This window comes from Amblyomma maculatum, chromosome 1, assembly GCF_055883805.1.
Source record: "Amblyomma maculatum isolate TAMU_Amacu chromosome 1, ASM5588380v1, whole genome shotgun sequence".
Taxonomy (NCBI): Eukaryota; Metazoa; Arthropoda; class Arachnida; order Ixodida; family Ixodidae; genus Amblyomma; species Amblyomma maculatum.
The window spans coordinates 256,855,763-256,878,272 of NC_139344.1; the positions used below are offsets into that span (position 1 = coordinate 256,855,763).

A 22,510-nucleotide genomic window follows, 5' to 3' on the forward strand; every position below is an offset into this window, starting at 1 on the left:
CAAAAATGGCTTGGTGTTGTCGAAGCAATGTCAGCAGTTCTTGGCGTTGGTTCGGCGTGAGGTTAGGATTAATAGTCTTTGTGAGAACAGAAAGAGAGACGTCTGTCGAAACACGGTGCTGAGGCTGAGGGGCGGTGAGCACCATCAAGGACAAAGGTTGAACATCCACCTTGCAGGGGAGAGAAGTTCCTTTTCGGAGCACGAGGGATTCACGTGAAGTGTTAGTGGCCGCTACTGTCGCTGAGCCGTTGCAGAACCTCACAAGACTAGACGGGAAGGCGATACCGCGTTCAAGATGACGATAAGATGGTGCGATGAGTACGTCCCCGTCAGCGATGTGGTCAGAAACAACGGTAAGCAGTTTTTCGCACTGAGGAGGCAGAACAGTATCAGCGGCGGCAACGAGGGGATGATGTCGTTCAGAAACTTCAGATGAAAAATCGCTTTCTGTCATATGGATAACACGGTCGCCACAAGAAATTAATGCCGAAGCGGTTGACAAAAAATCCCATCCAAAAATTATCAAATGCGCACATGGAGAGAGCACAGCAAACTGCACATGATGGCGGACGCCGTCAATAACAACTCGTACGGTGCACTTTGCTAAAGGGCGCAAAGGGACGTCATTGGCTCCACGGAGTTCAGGCCCATCATATGGTGTCGTAACTTTTCGCAAACGGTAGCACAAATCAGCGTGAATGACAGAAATTGCAGCCCCTGTATCAATTAATGCTTCTACCGGTAATCCTTCAGCGAAAACAGAAATCACATTATACGGGCGATCTGGAGGACTTTTGGTAAGTTCGCAGACTGCAGTTTGACCTCCGGAAACTGCAACGCTTAGTTTTCCGGATGGCGGACAGGGAGAGTTGTTGCGGGTCGGAGAGGGGAAACTGAGCGGCGGTATGGGGATAGGGACCGACGTCGGGACGCATGGGTTCCACGAGGCTCAGACGAGGATTCTGGAGGTGGAGATGATCTTCGAGGTGGGCTGGACATAGGAGGTCGTCGCTGATAATATGAGGGTACGTCACTTTCGAATGCGTCATAACCACGCCGCTCGTTCTGAATACGGCGACGGCAGAAGCGGGATATATGTCCTCGTATTCCACAGTAGTAGCACACTGGGCGAGAGGGGCGCCAGGGTGCGTAATAGTGTGGCGTAGGCTGAGCCGTCGTCACGGCGTTGATGTGGTTGTAGGGCGATGCCAGTTGGGGCGGCGGAACAAAAGGAGGGGGTGATGCTGCGACGTGCGCGTAAGTCGATGCTTGGCGGGGTGCAGGAGGGTCGGACGGCATAGGTCGCGTGATTGTTGCCAGCTCATCTTTAATGATGTTGCGTAGACCGGCGTCATTAGAAGGTACGGAAGAATGATCGCACCCGTGTCGACAGACAGGCTTGAGGGCTTGGAGCTCCTCCCGGATGATAGCTCGAATCAGTGCCCGTAGATCCAGGTCAGCATAGGTCGGGCCTGTAGCAATGCTGGGCTGCAATCGGGAGGACTGCAGCTGGTCGATGCGTTGGCAGGTTGCAATAATGGCGTCAACAGTAGAAGGATTCTGGGCAATCAGGGTATTATAAGCCACGGAATTAATTCCTTTTAGGATGTGGTGTACGCGTTCAGGTTCCGGCATGGTGGGACTAACACGCCGGCAGAGTGCAAGTATGGATTCTATGTAAGACGCGTACGACTCATCGGGACCTTGGAGGCGAGAAGCGAGCTTGTTCTTCGCGACCTCAGTGCGAACTGCTGGGTCGGCGAAATATTGGCGGAACTGCTGCTTGAATGTTGTCCAGTTAGTGGTGTGGGGTTCGCGGTTAATAAACCAGGTTCTGGCGACCTCAATGAGGTAGAAAGAAACGTTCAGAAATTTTAGAGCGTCGTCCCACCGGTTGTAGTTACTGCAGCGTTCATAGGTGTCCAGCCAGTCATCGACGTCTTCGTCGCGACGACCAGCGAACAGCGGCGGGTCGCGTTGTCGTGCGGGCATAGTCGGAGGGGGTGGTGCAGCCGAGGTAGAGGGTCCTGCCGATTCTTGGGTGCTCTCGGTAGACATAACGATGGTGGCAGGCGGTAAACAGCGACCGGAACGTAGCTCCAGCGAGAGGCAGGGCACAAAACAGCAAGGGGATCAATTCTCACCTCCACCACTTGTGGAAGAAGGCTAGGTCAAGACGGCGAGGTCGTGGCGGCAAGGACAGCGAAGCCTTGTCCAGCGTTTTAATCCGGTCACCAACCCAGGCACGCGCCAGAGCCGGCGCCGCGGGACGATGATGATGGTATGTACAAATGAAAGAAGATGATGATGGCATGTACAAATGAAAGAAGGTCCACAGAAGGCTCACAATATATATATATATATATATATATATATATATATATATATATATATATATATATATATATATATATATATATATATATATATATATATATATATATATATATATATATATATATACATACATACATACATGCATACATACATACATACATACATGCGCTCATACACACACACACACACAGTAAAGAAACAAGTGTTTCCACAAGCGTTGCATACGTTCACGATATATGCTTTGTGCACCTTTTTTTCTGTCGGAGGCGTGGGGGGGGGGGATAACATTGGAATAAAATGAGGTTGAAATCATTCCCAACTGAAGACTAACTCGAAATAAGTGCGCTGTAGGGCAGGGTAGTTGTGAGGTTCGGTTCGGTGGGAGGATGTTATGAGGTGAAATGTTCGAGCGCACTGTTGTCGCTACACATTTACGTTATTAGGGAGTGCAGAGAAGTAAAAAAGAGAAGGTCACTCTTGCCACAAGCTGTAAAGCCGTTGTGACAGAATTCACTTTATACTGTTTGCTTGCGCAACATTCTAGACTCTTCTCGGTGGAAACAACTTTAAGCTTAGTGCAAGGAAACCGGAACCCGTCGGTATTTCTCTGCCGCAACTGCGAGAAAAAACACGGGGTGCCTTGTGCTGTAACGACGCTTAGCTCTGTCCAACCCTCATCGTTACCTAATTGTTTTGCCGATACGAAACTACAGTCTTCGCCATGATATATCAGCCTGGTATCTTATTGATTACTTGCGGCTCAACGCAAAGAAAAGGCGCGCTACTGATGAAGACCGCTCGGGCATCTGCGAATCTCTTGGGAACATTGGGCCATCGGCTGCCATGTTATTCTCTATCCTTCACTTTTGCCTTGACGAACTATTGGCTTGGGAGCAAACTAATAGCTATTTTCTGCTTCAGACGAATGAACCATCTCCGGCGTGCTTACGTTCTGTCTGTGCTAGAAATGAACTGTGAGACGCCAATGGCAAAAAAAATTTTCTGGATTCCATAAGTGTGACATTTAGGTTATCAAACTTATATTTGAAAAAAGTGTAAATTTTTCAGTATTTTGTCTAGGCTTCGCAACCTTTATGCAAGATCAGAAAAATTAGGATGTAGAAGTGAGGGAAAAGTTTTCCTGAACAGGTCAAACCTAAACTGTGAAAAGTATGCATTGGTTTCGTGGGAAATGCCTTATTTCCCAAAACGATGCTGACGATGAATCTGCGATAACATATACGCTGATTTTCTTTTTTTTATTCTTATTTATGTTTATTCATGTTTTTGGATTCATAAAACGGTGCGGCAGTGGAGGGCTACGGAGTAATTTCGACCACCTGGGGATCTTTAACGCTTTCACTCCTACCTTCCTCTCTTCCCTTACGGCACGGTTCAGGTCTCCACAGAACAAGTGTCATAGATACTGCGTCTTTCCTTTCCTGTGAACCAATTATTATTATTATTATTATTATTATTATTATTATTATTATTATTATTATTATTATTATTATTATTATTATTATTATTATTATTATTATTATTATAGAACGACCGTACATTAATCTACCGCCTGCAAATGTTTTTGAAATTCAGGTTCCTGTTTTGAATCGGCATGTACCAGTCATAGAAACATAATCGCGCATTTACGGCATACGTCTCGTCGGGACAACATGATGGTTGTAAATCTACAAGTCATCAATAACTCGCATCTGCGGTGGGAGCGGATCTATATTAGGAGGTCAATATATGCTTCTTGTGAAACAAATATGCACTCACTGGAAAAAGTTAGGTGAAGGCTCCGAACGTGCTTGGCAAGGAAGTACGGCCGAAAAGGATGGGGCGCATTTTAGGCACTCTACTCTTTCAAGGAGCCTTCCCACTTGTAGCGTTGCGTGGGAAATTAGAAGTGTATTTTTCGGTATGTTTACTTCAATGCAGGCACCATATGCAGTGGCAGCGGCGTGTCAGAAATAGATGGTGTTCTGGTTGCCGCCGCTTGTCGGTACCACTATGCTACATACGTTAAGCAAATAAACGGCAGCATGCACCTTTATACTCGCCTAATTACTACTTCCGCAATTAGAACTGCATTGGTTAGACATATAGTCGTTAGTATACTCTCGTAAGGTATAGTATTTCGCGCGAAAGACCACATACAATAAATCAGTTTGTATCAAGGCCGCGCAAGCGTTCTCTCGTGGCCTAACCCCTGGCGTGATTGTATACGGCGTCCAAAGGGGTGCTAAATCAAATCCAGAAGCCGACAACGTAAAAAAAGCCTGATTTTTATTCGCATTCGAAGGTTAGACCATTCCCATGAATATATTTATGACAGGATCTTACAATATTGCACAGTGCCCTGACAACTAAAATTCCGTGCCAAAGCGAGCCAAATAAAAAGGCATTTAATTTCATTGTGGTTAATTATTCATTATGCTGTCGCGTCGAATGGGGAGCGCACTTAGAAGCCGACCAAAGCGTTCTCGTGTAGCGCTGGCTTGCAGCTGGTTTTTATACCCGGGATTTCGCAAATTACTGTGAAAACAATAAAAGCTCGCCAGTAGGAAATAAAAACCCGATCGCAGTTCAAAATATCTTGTATATTAATATAAAACTCTTCCATCGTTGAAAGTGGAACTCACCTAATCCTTTGACGGCTAAGTGTTTTGTCAGAAAACATGTCGCCGTGGCTCGACTTTTTTATCAATGCTTCACAATGAAATAAGGAGCCTCTCTTAGCTTGCAGGCAGGTTCAGCCTATGGCGCTCAAACGCGTGGTTGTTGCCAGTAGTGTACGGCCGCGAGCATATGGGGATGACCTCGGACCGCCGTATATTTTATTTATTTATTTATTTATTTATTTATTTATTTATTTATTTATTTATTTATTTATTTATTTATTTATTTATTTATTTATTTATTTATTTATTTATTTATTTATTTATTTATTTATTTATTTATTTATTTATTTATTTATTTATTTATTTATTTATTTATTTATTTATTTATTTATTTATTTATTTATTTATTTATTTATTTATTTATTGTACCTCAAAGGCCCCTGTTATGGGGCATTACATGAGGTACGGAATTGAGCTCCAAATGGTTAAATCAGCAAACTATTCCTTGTACAGTGCCCCAAGCGATATTTTGAGAGTTACCAGCGTAAAATGTACTACTTATACAGCAGCGTTCGTTGTATATAGCAAACCTCCTAGACGTACTGCTACCACAGATACTTTGTTGGGCGAGTTGGTACACATTCAAGGTGAAGAGGATTTGCCCGGCTATTCAAAGGGAAGGAGAATCGAAGAAGCAAGAATGTGGGGTGAAACATAAAGGCCCATTTGTTGGATGCAAGACTGCTGTTGTGTACAGGCTTCCACTCTCTTGTGGAGCCTGTTATATAGAACAAACAGGACGTTGTTATACCAAGACTACTGGAACACTGGAACAACGGCATAGTTGTGAGTCAGCGCTTGTACTGTGGCTTCCTTTTATCTTGTCCTGTGTCTTCTTGTTCGCGCTGTTTAAATTAAGAATGACTACTACCACAGAACGGCTTCTTTTATTTTTTCTCGATGCTTCTTGCTGCCTCTGAAAATATGACGACTGAAAGCAGTATTCACTTGGTCAGGACAGTTCGCGTAACTGTAGAATTCTTGGCTTTGATCGGGCCTTTAATAACAATCAACTTTGCCACGCACTCCTTTCCAGCGCAAGTTACATAACAATGCATATTCGTTGCTACTTGGCAAATAAGCCTATTGAAAACTGAAAACTAAAAAAAGCAAGGTGCATTTTTGTTGCAAATATATGCATTATGTTTTATCTACAGATTATCTATATAGGGCAGGGGCGGCAGAAAGTTAGGTGGGCGGATGAGATTAAGAAGTTCGCAGGGGTCAAGTGGATGCAGCTAGCACAAAACCGGGTTAAGTGGAGAAATATGGGAGAGGCCTGCAGTGGGTATAATCAGGCTGATGATGATAATGATGATGATGATAGATTTAAATTTGTACGTACCGTAAGCTAAAAGGAAATCTGTAGTGAATAAGTTCCGCATTAATTTAGGCAACCTAAGGTTCCTTAACAAGCTATGGCATCGCGCTGCAGACGGACGTTTTTGCGTCCGCTCCCTTAGAAATGCGGAAACTACGCTTGAGGTTCGATCCCAAGTTGTTGGGGTTGGCAGCTTAGTGGCATACAGCAGCGCGAATTTCATATACATAAAGCACGCGGAAGCGATTCGGTATGCCGAGTTTTAAAGATAAGTGGTAGCCTTCTTTTTTTTTTTTTTTTTTTTGCGCGAACTCTGAAACTATTTTATAATTCCATCAGCATTTGACGTAATCCGTACAGCCCAGTCTATAACTATAGCATTTGGTCGAATATCTGCAAGTGTACACCAAATAAAGGCTACATCATTCACGAACACCAGGAACTTAATCGGACCAACTATCATTTTATTTTACATGTGCCGAGTGCGTTTTTTTACGACACATGGTTACCAACATGAATTCATGAATTCTAATTTTCCAGGGAGCAACGGCCGCCAGCCAGCACTCACTTTGTGTCCGTTGCCCCTTTCCATATCGAGCACTGTAGTCGCCCTTGCCTCGAAGTTGCCTCCCAACAAAACTTTCCGTCCGTTTTTTCATAAGTGTACCCGTTTTATTTTTTTTTGTTTTTTTTTTGTTTTGTTTTTTTTTTTCTTTAGAAAATTGTGCTTTGTTCTGAAGGTGGTTTCATTTGCGCGCGAAATGATGACAAAACCATGTCAAAATGAAAAATTTGCTTTTCTAGTTTGAGCTCGTGGTGCTACAGAATATATCTAGTAGATGCAATTGTCCCTTCTGCACTTTGTTACTAACGGGATTGACTACAAACCACCTTGACGATCGGTTCAGCAAGCGTGAGGACACTGGCGTGTCGCATTTTAGTTAATCACAGTACATCACTTCCAAGGCGTACTTACCGAATCCTCAAGGCCAGATTTTATCCTCCCGTGCATCACCTGTAACAAGAATGCGAGTTCCGATGTCGTAAGGCTGCATCGCGTCTTTATGGCATCCTTATTTAAGCGCACAAATCGAAAGTGGAGTGCATACGAAACGTGAATGGATGAAAACACATGCAACAGCCAGTGATTGACGCGGCACACCCACTACTCAACTTTAAGCCCTACCAACTTTAAGCTCTACCTGGCGCACCAAAGTAAAAATTCTTATCGTCACCTCTCAACCAGGAAGTCGGTGCTGTGAATAAACACAAGGAGAAGGCGAACAACCTTCCTGGTAGGTTCGATGTCAATGTGACACCGCTATGCCAATCACGGTACAATGCGCTGCTGCTTTACACCACAGTCTATCAAAACAAACACGGCGCATTGGACGTCACCAAATTATGTGTCATGTTGTCATAGAATCTGCAGAGTTGAAGCAGCTATGGCGCAAGCGTGCCGCAGCTTAAAGTGCCACTCCGGAATTCGGCTGATATGAGCCTGGTCACACATATTTGGGGCTGAAACGTGGAGGCTAACCAAGAGAGTTCTACTTAAGTTGAGGACCACCCAGAGGGCTAGGAACGAAAAATGGTAGGGGTAACATTAAGAGATAGAAAGCGTGCAGAGTGGGTCAGAGAAATAACTCAAGTTACCGACATTCTAGTGGAAATTAAGAAGAAGAAATGGACATGGGCAGGACATGTAGTGCGAAGAGAGGATAACCGATGGTCGCTGAGGGTAACAAACTGGATTCCAAGGGAAGGAAAGCGTAGCAGGGGGCGGCAAAAAGTAAGGTGGGCGGATGAGATTAAGAAGTTCGCAGGGGTCATGTGGATGCAGCTAGCACAGAACCGGGTTAAGTGGAGAAATATGGGAGAGGCCTTCGCCCTGCAGTGGGTATAATCAGGCTGATGATGATGATGACACATATTTGGTGCGGTGGGGTAATCGAGTATCGAATGTTGTCCGCAGTCACTGGTGTTGAGAGATGCCGACTACCTCGTGTCCATCGTTGGCCGTAGAGTCTGGGCCACACGAGAAACTCTATCCGCAGCGTGATTAACATTGCTGGCTCAAATGTGAGGATTAGCGACTACTAATCAGCCCTGAAACTGAGGGTGCTAATTTATGTCAACATACGCACGAAACGCGCACAATTCACATGATACAGGAAATCTCTTGCTGCAGCGCTCAAAACGCTGGCTTGTTATCTGAAACAACGCGATGGCTAGCGCCATGATAAGCTTTCAGCTTCATTGATGACCATATCAGTACAAACTGCCTTCGCAAACTCTCGTAGAAACCACGCTTCTAAGTCATGCGGCCCAAAATGCATTACATGGTGGGGTCCCTAATACAGCGTTTCAAATGTCATGCTTCGTACCGACCAAGCCTTACGCAAAAGCATAGTTTGTGATCTCCTTGTGAGCTCCCGCCGCTGGTGCAGAGCAATTTGTGCGACGAATGCGTTCTGGGGCTGTCTTGTATGACATCTGGCTCTAACTAGATCTTCAGAGCAAAATGTGCTGCATACTTCACTAAACTACCACAACGTTGTCTTCAACAATGCAGCGGATTAAGACAAAAGCGAGATGTTACTTGACCAGTTGAGCCCCTGCTTTCAGGCCTGTCCTTTCTTGTTAAGGATGGAGTGGTGTAGCCGGCAAATGGTATCATTGGGTTTTTTGTTTTTTTGTTTTCTGCAGTCAACGCAACGAGCGGTTTATAATCCGGGTGGTTTAATCCAACAGCGCGCAGCAGTACGCTGATGCTTGAGTGTGATTGTTCTGTTTTTTTTTCCCTAAAGTTGAAGTGCCTCACATTATGCCCGACTTAAGTGTCAGTGAGAGGCTTAACGAGTGCGCTTCTCTTGCCTTGCTTGCAGTTGGGCACGTTTTCAAGAAAGTGCGGCAGACCAAGAAACGAAGAAAAAGCAGCTACGGATCCCTGTTCTCCTCATTAGGTAAGAACACTTTCTCTGCCGCATTTCCTCCTTCCGTGGACGAGGCCGCTAGGCGCGTGCGCTGTGTGCACGCGCGAGCGGCATCATTAGCCATCTTAAGTTTGCACTCCGTCAGCCTGCTTCGGACAAAGCAGTCTATCCTTGGCTCGTTATTCATTCTTACTTGCGAGAACTCGCAACAGTGCGTAATGAGGTGCATGGACACAGTTGTCGTGCAAGGACGCTGCCCTTCTCACTCTCCTTCACCCCTTTTCCTTTCATCAGCACTCGGGATGGCTGGTGCTCATCGCCCCTCACCCAGCAACCCATTGGGTTCTTTCCTGTTCTTTAATCTGGCACGCTTATGTTCTCCGAGATGAGTTCCTCACCGTAGTAATTGCACTTGCTTCAACGCTGTGCAAACTGCATTGCAATCAATTGTAGATCTGCCTTGCGTTTGTTCGGGACGTCTTGCTGAGAACAGAAGTACTATGAAATCGATGAAACTATAGGACAGCGCAACTGGCAAGAACAGCATCAACTTTCGACTGAGTTCGTTTCTTAAACTGAATCGTGGGACCAAATTTTCTGTGTACGCCATCGGAAGAGGCAGCTCCTAGGCACGTGCGCAGTAAGAAAAAAAAAAAAGAAAATAGAGGAAAAGAAAAATTTGCCGGTACGGGTGGAATGAAGTAACCAACCGAAAACTATAGCGCTTTCATTGCGCGATTCTTTGACCATCTTATTTTGAAGAAACTCATTTGCCAAGGAGTTGTGATAAAGTGTCTGCCACTGACATATCGTGCTGGATTGGTGTTTTTTGTTGTTATTTTTTGCGGTGCTTTGCTTCACGGCACCTGCGGCTGCAAACAGTATTTTGGTACTGTTGTACCAGTATTTGTGGCCGAAAACATCTGAACCATTTGATCTTGTTTCTCCCGTCTGCACTTTTCTGCAGTGCCTGCTTGAGTGTTTTTTCTCTCTCTCTGTCTCTTGTGTTCGTTCTCGCTACACTATTCGATCTGACGTCCACATTTCGTTTCCGCATTAGCCGTGTCTGTATGATTTTTTTCGTTACAACTTTTCCTAACAACCGCAGCTTTGTGCTGACATATGGTTGCCATCTGTTCTGGAATGTTTTGCAGAAATTTCTAGAAAGCCTCTGACGCAACTACAGCGTACGGGTTATTCTCAGGAAGCAGACATATCAGCACGATTGCAATGCATGAGGAACTGCGAGGCCTTCATGGCCGGACATGGTTCCTGCAAAACTACCTTATTGCATAATGGCGTATTATACGCACATGCATAAAAGGCCATCACGATGTATGGCTCCTGGAAAGGACCTGCAACGCTTATTTCGAAGTTATCTATGATATGAGCATGAAATGAGAAATGTTTTGGCAACGAATTAAGCAGAGTCGAAATCGTTTAGCGGACTTCATCACAAAAAATAAAAAAGAACGCTTTGCATCTGAAACTGCTATTCTTTTTTTGTAGTCATTTCTGGTGTGATAACATTTACCTGAAACATTCATACGAAATCTTCACGCATCCACGTAGTTGTACATTTGCAGAGACAGAGTGGTAATAGACCTCTTAATTGGCTTAAAATTGGGAAATATATCTTAATGAAGATTTGCTCTGGCTCGCTGGACATACGTGAGAATTACCAGTCATCAGGCTAACAACGGAGCAAATAAAAAATATAGTTGGAAGCTTAAGCTTTTTTTCTTTTTTTTTTTTTTTCTGGAAAGTCGGACCGCTTGCCTTTTACAAAAATGCCACAAATCTCCACAATTGTATCACTACGAAATGCGTTTGAGTGACTTCTTACATAAAAACAATAATCATCTGTCTTACTCTAGCCTGGGATATCGGGCAGGAATTGTAAAAACAACTGCGCAGCGCGAAGTTATGTCCGAGCATAAATAACATTATTTCTTTTTGTCTAAGCAGCCCATCGAAATGTCTATCTCACAAACACCTGCTTATATTCATATATGTTTGCTCAATCTCTTTCTCTCTGGTTCTCTTTCTCTATCATTCTCTTTCTCTCACACTCTTTGCTTTTTATGGATATCCTCTAAGGCTGCTGACGGCCTTTTGTTGAAAGTGGATCATGCTGACAATCTCTTGTCGCCTTTTCCCCCTACCAAAAGCTCAGTCCAGGATTTAGACCTTCGCAAGTTTAATCTTTCCCGGTTTTGTTTGAAGCGGCTGTGTGCGGCATTTCGTTCTCTCTTCTGCTGTCTCCCGGTCTCCTTTATACTGATTCTTCCTCCTTGCAAGTTTTTATTTTTTGTTCAAAATCTCTTTCGTTCGAAGTCTACGGTGGACTTGCCTAAGTCTTGCCAGTCCGCTTTTTATCTCCTTGTTATCCCTCACCAGCCGTTTTCAATCCCGAACGAATGAGCCACACAATAAAACGTTGCCTTCACGCGCACACTTGCTATGGGTGCTGTGTTCTCTAACATTAATTTTATTCACTCCAAAGGTGAGCCATGCTTCGCCCGTAGCTGTGGTAAACATAAAGGGAAAAGGCTAAATTTTGCTTCCTCGTGGTCGGAACGACACCCTTATTTTTTGCGTGATTGGGGCAAATAAAATAAAATACCATATAATCATTCACTATGAAGACTAATGACAAAAATTAACAGTGATGGATGAATATTGCTCTCTTCCAAAGCACCTGAGAGGTCTTCTGTGGCCGCAGTAGGGTTTATTTATTTAGGCACGCGGGAGCGAATCCCTGGATCAGCACTGTACACTTGGCTTTGGTTTATCGTTGCATGAAATCTCTGCGCAAAATCGCACTCGTTTTATGAGGTAGACGGTGTGCGGCTAGCGCGCACGACACGCAGGAAATCAAGTTCGCTTATCGGCGCAGCCTTACGCTGGCGGATATCTTTAAATTTTATTTATACTGGCTTAGTTATAATTCTAGCTTTGTGATTTTTTTGACCGCATGTCTTAAACTGCGGTGCGGTATTTACGTGCAAGCGGTGTTAGTATACGATCAGGCAAATAGAGTTGCGTAAGTTCCTGAGGAACCCAATAGGGAGCGTACAAGAGTTCATTCACATTGTAGGCTCATTTCCTACCACTGCTAACTCGCACAAAAGACAATCTTTTCTCACGCTTCATAGTAACGACCATTGGTTGCATGAAGTACTCGATCAATTCTTCAAAGCAGTCTCTGTGTACACTTAGATACAGTTAGCGGTTTCACTTTATATGTTTTTGGTTCTGTGTGTCGCTAGCACTCGTTCCAGGAGGAGGTGCCACATTGCAATTGCATCTACTCGGGCAAGCAGACAGAGTTCGAAAATTCAACTCAAAAGGGAGGGGAGTCTCCTCCAGGGGTGGAGCTGTTCGGAATCTTAAGAAACCGATTGAAAAAAAAAAAAAACCCATTCACAACACGCTGCGGCGCGTTTTATTCCACTAGGTAAAATTACAAGACAATATTTAAACAGCTGTGGAAAGCTACTTTCGGTCGAGCAGATTTTCCCTCAAATGCACCGTTTTTTCCACCACCTATGGCGTTCGTAGCCACGGCAATGAAAAAAGGGAATGGGAAGGCCCGTTACTGAGTCACAGAGCACGCGGACGATGCCATAAATCTAGAGACAACGACTCCGAGGCTAAGTGGGCCTGCAAAATGGTTGCTTCGTGCGAGCAAGTGCGAGGGAACATTCTCACAGTCAAGACGCCGTCAGCAAAGCAGAGATGAACCGAAAACCAACAACTGGGCTAAACTACAGAGCGGGAACTTGAGGTGAGAACATTTCGCCAGGTCGTTAAAGCGTCGTTCGAGAAAACATTCCAATCACTTCTACGACGCAAGGCTACTCGCACGCGCTTTCATAAAGTCTGTAAATAAGACCCCGAATTAGATTCTGACACTGTCTACCTGTATACCCTCTAGAAAATTTCAACGTGGTATGAGCGATATTCAGACGATCCCGATTGCACATTGGTTGATCAATTCTGCTGGAAAATTACATCATTCATGGCGTCGTGCCTCAGTTCTCTAACTCTCTGGGCATGCGTAGAAATGCATTCATTTTCTTGAATGGATGCATAAACTTTGAGCAAGTTTTTCTGTTAAATGATGTGCTTGAGAGTTTTGCTCTGCAATACAACCCGTTTACATATTAGATGTGGCATGAAGACTTAGAACTAACCGAATAGCGAAAGTGGTACCTGTACCGACCATGACCGGCTCTGTCATTTCGAAGTAATAAAGCCTGTCGTGGTACAAATAAGCTGATTGATGTAGACAAAGGGCCGGGGATAGACGAATTGAGACGGACGAAAAGTCCGGATAAGGGGCAGACACTCAGGCAGACAGGAAGAAAGACAGGCAGGCAGAACTGGACAGAACAAACTGAGCGAACAACGGATGGACAAGAGGTCGTTTTATTATTTTTTTTTATGTTCCTCAACAGGCCGAGTGACTTAAATGAGCGCACACTAAGTCACCTACAAGCACCAAAAGATACCGAAGCATTAGAAATTATGAATGTGGTTTACAGCGAGGAACGGTCCTCAAAAACAAGTCAACAACTATCCTAGAGATAGCAATGAAGACGGCAAACCTTGTAAATAAAAACCACTGAGGTAGAACTGATTTGTAGAGGAGTCATTGGAAAGATGGTCTCCATGTCGAGATAAAATGTGTCACCCTGAGGCACATGAAATTTAATAACGTCAATTACTGACCGCAGTGAATACAACCGCGCAAAAGTTTCTGAAGAAATTACACGTCATGCGCAAGTCACCTGTCATGAGTACAGACGTATTGTAATCTGGTAGCACAGATTCAGTCACAACAAAATTCAAAGGGCCTAATCTCCGCCTTACGGTGTGACTCAATAATGAGTTCTTTCGGCAGCCTGGGAGCCCAATAGTGCGCGAGCACCACATGTGTCACTTTCGGAAAAGCCGTGCTGTACGGGGAATGACGCCTGCCGAGCAGCATCCGAGGGCCGCTCGTAACTGGAGCCGCAAAGGCAGTAAAATCCGCGTGAACTACGCGGACAAATTTGTTTTTCCGTCCCGGCGAGAAAGGAGGTATCTTTCTCTGCCCGGTCTTCTGTCCGGCACCTTGGAGAGGGCAGGAGAAACGGCTGCGGCTCGCTCTGTGGCCGAAGACCGTAGTGTCTTGCTTATTATGTACAAAGAGCAACTGAGCCTGTTGAACTGTGTGTCTAGCCAGTGCCGCCATGGATGAAGCGGGCCCTCCCGATTTTTCTTAACCTGGCGAATCAGTGGTAGCGCATTTACCTCACATTTGATTATCCGCATGAATCGGCTGTTGGTCACCACTGCGCAGACATGGATACTGTCCCCTTATTTTAAGTTTATCTTTCTTTATTTGCCACAAGGCACCTATGGTCTTCTGTTAGCGAAGTAGAATAAACTTTTTCGATAACTTAGGGGCAGTGTTCCTGATCCGCGGCACAAACCAATTTGCTTCCAACATCTTATAATGATGTTTCAGTCACGCTGAGGCCTTTAATTCACAATTCATCTGGTGTTTTGACAAATTTTGAATTGCGTGTGACGTCAAGACCTTCTCAGCCAATATGGATTTTTTCGGCACAAAGCCGGCGACTACGGGACTCTCAACGCTGTCACATTAGAAACGACGGAGGCTAAATGATGCATTGAAATTAAGAAACTTGAAATTAATATTGAGATAACACGGTAGAAATGAGCAAGGAACGGTACAAATATAACAGGGTGAATATGTATCTTTTATCAGCATCGACGTTGCCTGTGCAACTGAATGGAAGCTTCACTACAGCCAATAGCAAACATTTTGATTGCTGCTGCCAGCAATCGGAACTTTATCATTACTTCGTTTTTCTGCAGAGCAGAACGCGTATAGTGCCCCCCCCCCCCCCTCTTTTTACTGGGGACAGATGTTGGCACACGTAATTTTGCAATAGAAAAGGTGTGTGTGGCAGTAGCTTGCCGCGAAAAGAAGTACCTAATTTTTCGATCTTTTACACAATGAAGGGTATCACAAAAGTGAATGCTGTACCAACATTTCCGCGCTCAACAAACTGGCGTGAAAATTCTTGAGCGATTAGCTGTATGTCACAGAATAAAAGCAGAAACCAAACACGAATATGTTCACTCGCAGACGAACGCCCGAAGTTTGGGCACAAGGTAATCACGATTTAAGAGACGTCGCCGAACTCGAAGCGGTAGAGTCATTGCGTAATGACACGGTGGCTGCGGAATGGCCATTTTGTTTCGGACGCGGCTGTGAAAGCTATAGCGCCTAATACGGCAAGTTTAACGATACGTATTTTCTTTCTAGGGTGTTTTCTGCTTTATTCAGCAGGGTCTATAATTCGTGCGAGCAAGACTTATAGGCATGCTCGCTCAATGTTACCCAGGGTATGCGAATTTCGAACGCATTTGTGGTTAATCTTAAGCAGTGTTATCATCGTGAAGGTGATTTCAGACGACTGCAGTGACTTGCAGAGCAAGGCTAATACGAAATGCGTGGAGCAATATCCCCGTCCAGCTACCGCAAACACTTTTCTCTCCCTGTCGCGAAGAGGGCGACTGCGGACATTGCGAGCGCCTTGTCAAGAGCATGCGACCAGTCCTTTTCAACGAATGACGCCTGTTTGGTCACGCGATAAAACCGTTTTTAGGAGGAAATGTGAGAAAGGCAAGCGTGCACGTAAACGAAAGCACAGAACATTGTGCAACGCAGCAGACGCGAAGCGCCTCAAATAAACTAGCGACCATTTCACAAGGTTGAGGAACACATTTTCTCCCTTTAATGGGCAGACCTATTTTAGTTGAGTTAATTTTCTTTTTATGAACTGACCAAAGGCGTCTCGTGCTTTGTTGTACAGGGGTTATCTTATTAGAAATTAGAAGCAAAGATGTCCTTCTTTGTGCAATGCGATGCCTCGCCCTCTTGAGCTCGCATTTCATCGCCCTGGCAGAAGGAAGAGACTTTTTTTTTTTTTTTTTTGTCTTAGATCCAATCTTTCGACGCTCGCTATTTCCTTCAGCCACTATATTAAGTTTCGGAGCGAGAACATCAACAAGTGATTCTCTTTTTTGAAGAAGAAGAAGAAGAAGAAGAAGATCCACCTGACAAGTATGCACTATAAAAGCCTCGTACGGTTGCATTATTGCCAGAACGCTGCAGACTGGTAATCCGTAGTTTAGTTTTCAAGGCTTCGTGAGAGCGGAAGCAAAAGCTGCACACCATCGAACGCAGCCCAGATACGGGCCAGAGTGGCTTTTAAACTCTTGCGTAACGGCGGTAGCCTGAAACGTGACCGAACCGAGAGAGTGCCGGCTTGGCCTTCCTGTGCACTCCTCCCATTTTTCATGCCTTCCGAATGATCCCCCTCGCGACCCTTTTATTCAGCTTTACATTCTTACGGTGCATATAGCTGCTTTGTCTAGCGAGTATTAGCGAATGAATGAAAAAAGATAAGCGCACACCAAAAGCTGGAATGCAAAAAGAGAGGGATAGAGGGCTGAGAACAAGGAAAACGTAGAAGTAAGAAAAACAAAAGAAAGTAGGCGGGGTGGGGGTGATGCTGTCCTGTGCCAGCGCGTCTGTGCTGCCTTCGGCCTCATTCCGCTCTGTTTACGAATCGCCACGGACGAGTGGTTGCGTGCACGCGGCCTGCAATTTCCAACCAGGGAAAGTGTATTTACCCCTGTACTGTTCGGAGCTTTTTGTTTCAGTTTCGCGCAATTGCAGATGATCCCTTCCTTTCTCTTTCTTTCGTTTTTCTGCCCGTAGAGAGCTGTTCTCCATGAGACGAATTGAGCGTGGAGTTAGTTTCGAAGATTTATTCCTTCCTGACTTCTCGTTCGCACTTTGTCGTTGCCTAATTCTTTATCTTGTTGGGGAACGACGCTTGACCATGTGACATTACTTCTTTCGACGTGCTCCGCCGTGCGTGGGATTCCATGCGTAAGCAATGAGCTGCCAGTAAAACAAAAACAAAAAAAGAGTCAAGTGCGAGGCGAACCAGAGCTACCGAGTGAACCAGTGTTCTGAGTTCTCAACTCTTCTTTCTTTTCCTGGAGATTTGCCTCTTTCGAGACTCCTTCGTGTGCGAAAGCGAGAAGCCAGGAATCGTTCGAGTGCCTCTTTCTCCTCCTGATTTTTTTCGTGGGCTTCGCTTCTCGCCTCTGACCAGTCGCTTTTTGATTTGCCTTTCCAGGCTAGAGAACTCATAAACCTATGGGAAGAAAAGAAAGAGTGCTAGGCTGAAGGCAACGGCCTTCGGCTTGCCAAGCGACGTCGCGACCGCTTACCTGCGCCGTTCCTGGCATCCGACGCTGCGCGCTGGTCTCCTGGGTGAACGGCATTCGTTGCCGTCCACGTGTGAAAATGGGAGCCGCTCGCCGCGTTACCATCGATCGGGCGTTTCCTGGTCGCATTGCCCTGCCTGACTGCAAAGGCCTGCTGTGCTGCCTTTTCCCTCTCACTTTTGTTCACTAAATTTTTCTCAACATTATCTTCTGGCGCTTTCTTTCCCAAATCACGCATTTTGTTTTTGTTTTGTATTTTTTTTTTTTACGAGTGGTTTCACCGGCGGGATCCGAAAGAACTAACATGAAAGGGAGGGGGGGGGGGGGCGAAAGCACCAAAATATGGAACTTTTTTGCTCGCCACTCGTCCGAGTCAGCGAAATAAGAGAAAGTTTTGGAAAAATGGCTTCACCAGAGAACTATGGCCTCCGTAGAGCGCGCACGCCTGCTGAGTGCCCTGAAGAGTGACGTGTGCCTCGCAGAGCCTTAAAGAGCAATGCACATTTCAAGGGCTGCAGGATCCAGTGCGAAAAGCCGCACATGACGTCCATTCAGGTAGTGTATTTTTATTTGTTTTTACTTGCATAGATACAATAGGCACGAGATGAGGCAGTGGGGACTGCAGCATACATTCAAGGAATAGCAGGAAGGGGCTCTTTGTACACAGGGTTAGTAGTACAGGACGAAGAACGATGTAACGTGCTGGTCATGTTTACCTTCTTTTGCAAACGGGAGAGGAAGCAAGTCTAAATGTCCGAATGGCAAAGCCAAAACTTGAAATGACTTCATTACCTGTGCCAATCCTGGCTTCGCGCAAGATTGTTGAGGTGCTCCGAAAGGTGAAATGTAGAGACCCTTTCAATGGCATGGTCTCGAATCAGTCAAAAAGATTTCAGGAGGGAATGGAGGAAACTCATCAGGGAACTAGCGGTAAGAGAGAAAGTAGAACTCAGGGTCTCACTAATGAACAGACATTCCGCTTTAACCGAAGACGACTACCGTAGTGTTGTAGCAATAGATGATGACCTCACAAATATCCTCACTGAGGGCGGAATAGAAGTAGCTGGCAGAGCACCAAGACAGAATAATTGGTAAGCTCTCTCAAAAGAAGAGACATCTGACTAAAAAACGCCGAAGCATGTAATTATCTAACCCGATAAAGAAAAAGCAGAACTGGCAGAATGTCAATGCTGATGAGTAAGCGTGCGGTTGCCAATGTAAGAATGTCTAATATGGAAAAAGCCGAGCATTCTCTGAAAGAGGAGAGATAGTAAAAGGCGGCTAAGAGAGAGTTAGGCCGAGTTGGAAGACAAAATGGATATCCTGCATGTAACGAAACAGGAAGTAAATTACAAGCTATGCAAAGAGGAAACGCAGCCGGTGAGGGTTAGGTAATTGCCATTTCATTGAAGGATAACGGGGCATTATGACAAAACCTTTTGCACCCTTTATACGCAGTGTCTGACTGCCTTGAGAGTTCTGGAATAATGAAAGAACTCTAACATCACTTTAGTCCGTGATATGAGGAATGCCAAGGACTTGAAAAATCTAGAGACCGGTCGACTTGCTATCCCGATTTCCCGGCGTACTTTTTTAAGGTAATTGATAACTGAATTAGTTCGACACTAACCTTCATTCAACCATAGGCCCTGGCTGAGTTTCACAAAAGCTACTTTACAGTGGACCATAATGATCATATTCGTATCATCATTCAAGTGATAAATTCGCAGAATGTAACCAACTCCTAATATGACCTAATAGATTACGATACAAATTGGACTCCACCGAAATGTCAGTAGTCTTATATATATATATATATATATATATGAAGGAAAGAAGCCAACAGTCGGCGAGGCCAAGGAAAGCGTTGGGATGGTACTTTATGTTTTTTTTTTTTTAATGTTTACTTGGGTAATCACGGAAATTAGTAATGTAATCTGTTTAGGGGAAAGATAATTAGACACAAAGTAGAAGAAAAAACAACGTGCCGATGGTGGGATCCGAACCCACGACCTCCGAATAACGCGTCCGGTGCTCTTCCAACTGAGCTACATCGGCCGCTGTCCTCCCTGCTACTTTCTTGGGTATTTATGTTGCCTGTATACGAACCTTAAGAGTGTTCACCAGCGCCACCCTCAGCCATAGCGGCGGACGTGGGACGTCCTTTGTTACCGCCAGCGTCACGTAGAACGTGATCAAGAGCGAGGGCGAAAGCCATAGGTAGCGTAAGAGGGTTCTCTGCACAGCTTTCGCCCTCGCTCTTGATCACGTTCTACGTGACGCTGGCGGTAACAAAGGACGTCCCACGTCCGCCGCTATGGCTGAGGGTGGCGCTGGTGAACACTCTCAAGGTTCGTATACAGACAACATAAATACCCAAGAAAGTAGCAGGGGGGACAGCGGCCGATGTAGCTCAGTTGGAAGAGCACCGGACGCGTTATTCGGAGGTCGTGGGTTCGGATCCCACCATCGGCACGTTGTTTTTTCTTCTTTTTTTCTTCTACTTTGTGTCTAATTATCTTTCCCCTAAACAGATTACATTACTAATTTCTGTGATTAACCAAGTAAACATTAAAAAAAAAAAGAACATAAAGTACCATCCCAACGCTTTCCTTGGCCTCGCCGACTGTTGGCTTCTTTCCTTCATGTATTATAACGAGCACCCTCATTTCCCCTTGATTGATCTGCTATATATATATATATATATATATATATATATATATATATATATATATATATATATATATATATATCTGGCTAACTAAGACACGTGATATTTTTTTGTATTTCGTGGGCTTTCTTTAGAGCTTGGAAAATTGATATACGTGAGGCTTTCTGTATCGGAAATAAATGGAATGGGGATTTCAGAAGGTCCTCTTCAACTTTGCAAATCAAATTTATTGTCTAAATTTTGCAAAAGTATCTTAATTACTAATTAGATAATTGCAAACTAAAAAATTGCCTGTGGTGCGCCAGATGGCTGGTAGTTGTATACAATTGGTTTCTCTAGCCTATCTCAAACGTTTTATGTTTTCATCATCATCATCATCATCATCAGCCTGATTATACCCACTGCAGGGCGAAGGCCTCTCCCATATTTCTCCACTTAACCCGGTTTTTAACCCTTTTGTTTTAACCCTTATGTTTTTTAACCCTTTGCTAAAGTTAGCTTGGACACCCAGTATATATTCTCATTAATAATAATCTAGAAAATAATTCCTCAATAACAACAACACTACCAACGAATTGCTAAACAAGGTGATGTTGTTGGCTAGGAACGTTCTTGATGTTACACTAGAAAACCCACCTAAAATACCAAGTAAGCTAGCACTCATATAGTGCGTTCTCTGCCGCTCACAGTCATAATGCGTTGACAATATTCGCTTACCATTTCGCCTTGCACTGTACGCATGGCTGTAATTTTCAATTGAGAAAACGAGGCTGACCGAAGTATACCTAATCAGTATAGCTATTGCACAATTTCCGCTTAAAAGCGTGAAAACGCAGACTCAAAGGAAACGCAACGTAATGGATAAGAGGTGTGACTTTTGAGGTGTGCGTGCGTGCGCGCGTGTGTGTGTGTTTGAAAATCAGGGCCTCATTACATACAACTGCGAAAGAAGCCAGCAGTCGCGAGGCCGGATAATTAAAGCGTAGGATATTTCTGTTGTTGACGGCTTTATTTATTTACTCAGTAAAATACATACATACCTACATACATACATACATACATACATACATACATACATACATACATACATACATACATACATACATACATAAATACATACATACATACATACATACATACATGTATACATGCATACATACATGTATACATACATGCATACATGCATACATACATGCATACATGCATACATACATGCATACATACATGCATACATGCATGCATACATACATGCATACATGCATACATACATGCATACATACATGCATACATACATGTATACATACATGTATACATACATACATACATACATGTATACATACATACATACATACATACATACATACATACATACATACATACATACATACATACATACATACATACATACATACATACATACATACATACATACATACATACATACATACATACATACATACATACATACATACATACATACATACATACATATTGGAGAGCTGCGGAAATTTCGTCCACCTGGAGTGCCTTAACGTACACTCACATGGCCCATTCGACATTCTAGTGGAAATTAAGAAGAAAAAATGGACATGGGCAGGGCATGTAGTGCGAAGAGAGGATAACCGATGGTCGCTTAGGGTAACAAACTGGATTCCAAGGGAAGGAAAGCGTAGTAGGGGCGGCAGAAAGTTAGATGGGCGGATGAGATTAAGAAGTTCGCAGGGGTCAAGTGGATGCAGCTAGCACAGAACCGGATTAAGTGGAGAGATATGGGAGAGGCCTTCGCCCTGCAGTGGGTATAGTCAGGCTGATGATGACGATGATGACATGACCCATCACACAGGAGTCTAGCTTTTCACCTCCACCGAAAAGCGGCCGCCGAGACCGTGATTCGATCCCACATCCTTCGGCACAGCAGTCGAGCGCCCTATCCAATGCGCCACCTCGACGGGGTGAATGTATGTAGGTGGTTTGTGGGGTTTAACGTCATGTATGTATGTATGTATGTATGTATGTATGTATGTATGTATGTATGTATGTATGTATGTATGTATGTATGTATGTATGTATGTATGTATGTATGTATGTATGTATGTATGTATGTATGTATGTATGTATGTATGTATGTATGTATGTATGTATGTATGTATGTATGTATGTATGTATGTATGTATGTATGTATGTATGTATGTATGTATGTATGTATGTATGTATGTATGTATGTATGTATGTATGT

General features: G+C 44.2%; 1 protein-coding gene across 1 annotated transcript in view; it reads left to right on the forward strand.

The window, feature by feature from the left end:
• Positions 1–22,510, forward strand: part of LOC146206291 (Kv channel-interacting protein 4-like) — a 529,985-nt gene that overhangs the window by 248,691 nt on the left and 258,784 nt on the right. Inside the window, exon 3 of the mRNA XM_084590922.1 lies at positions 9,231–9,308. Coding sequence (XP_084447048.1) covers positions 9,231–9,308 — 78 coding nt within the window. The remainder of the gene's footprint in view (positions 1–9,230; positions 9,309–22,510) is intronic.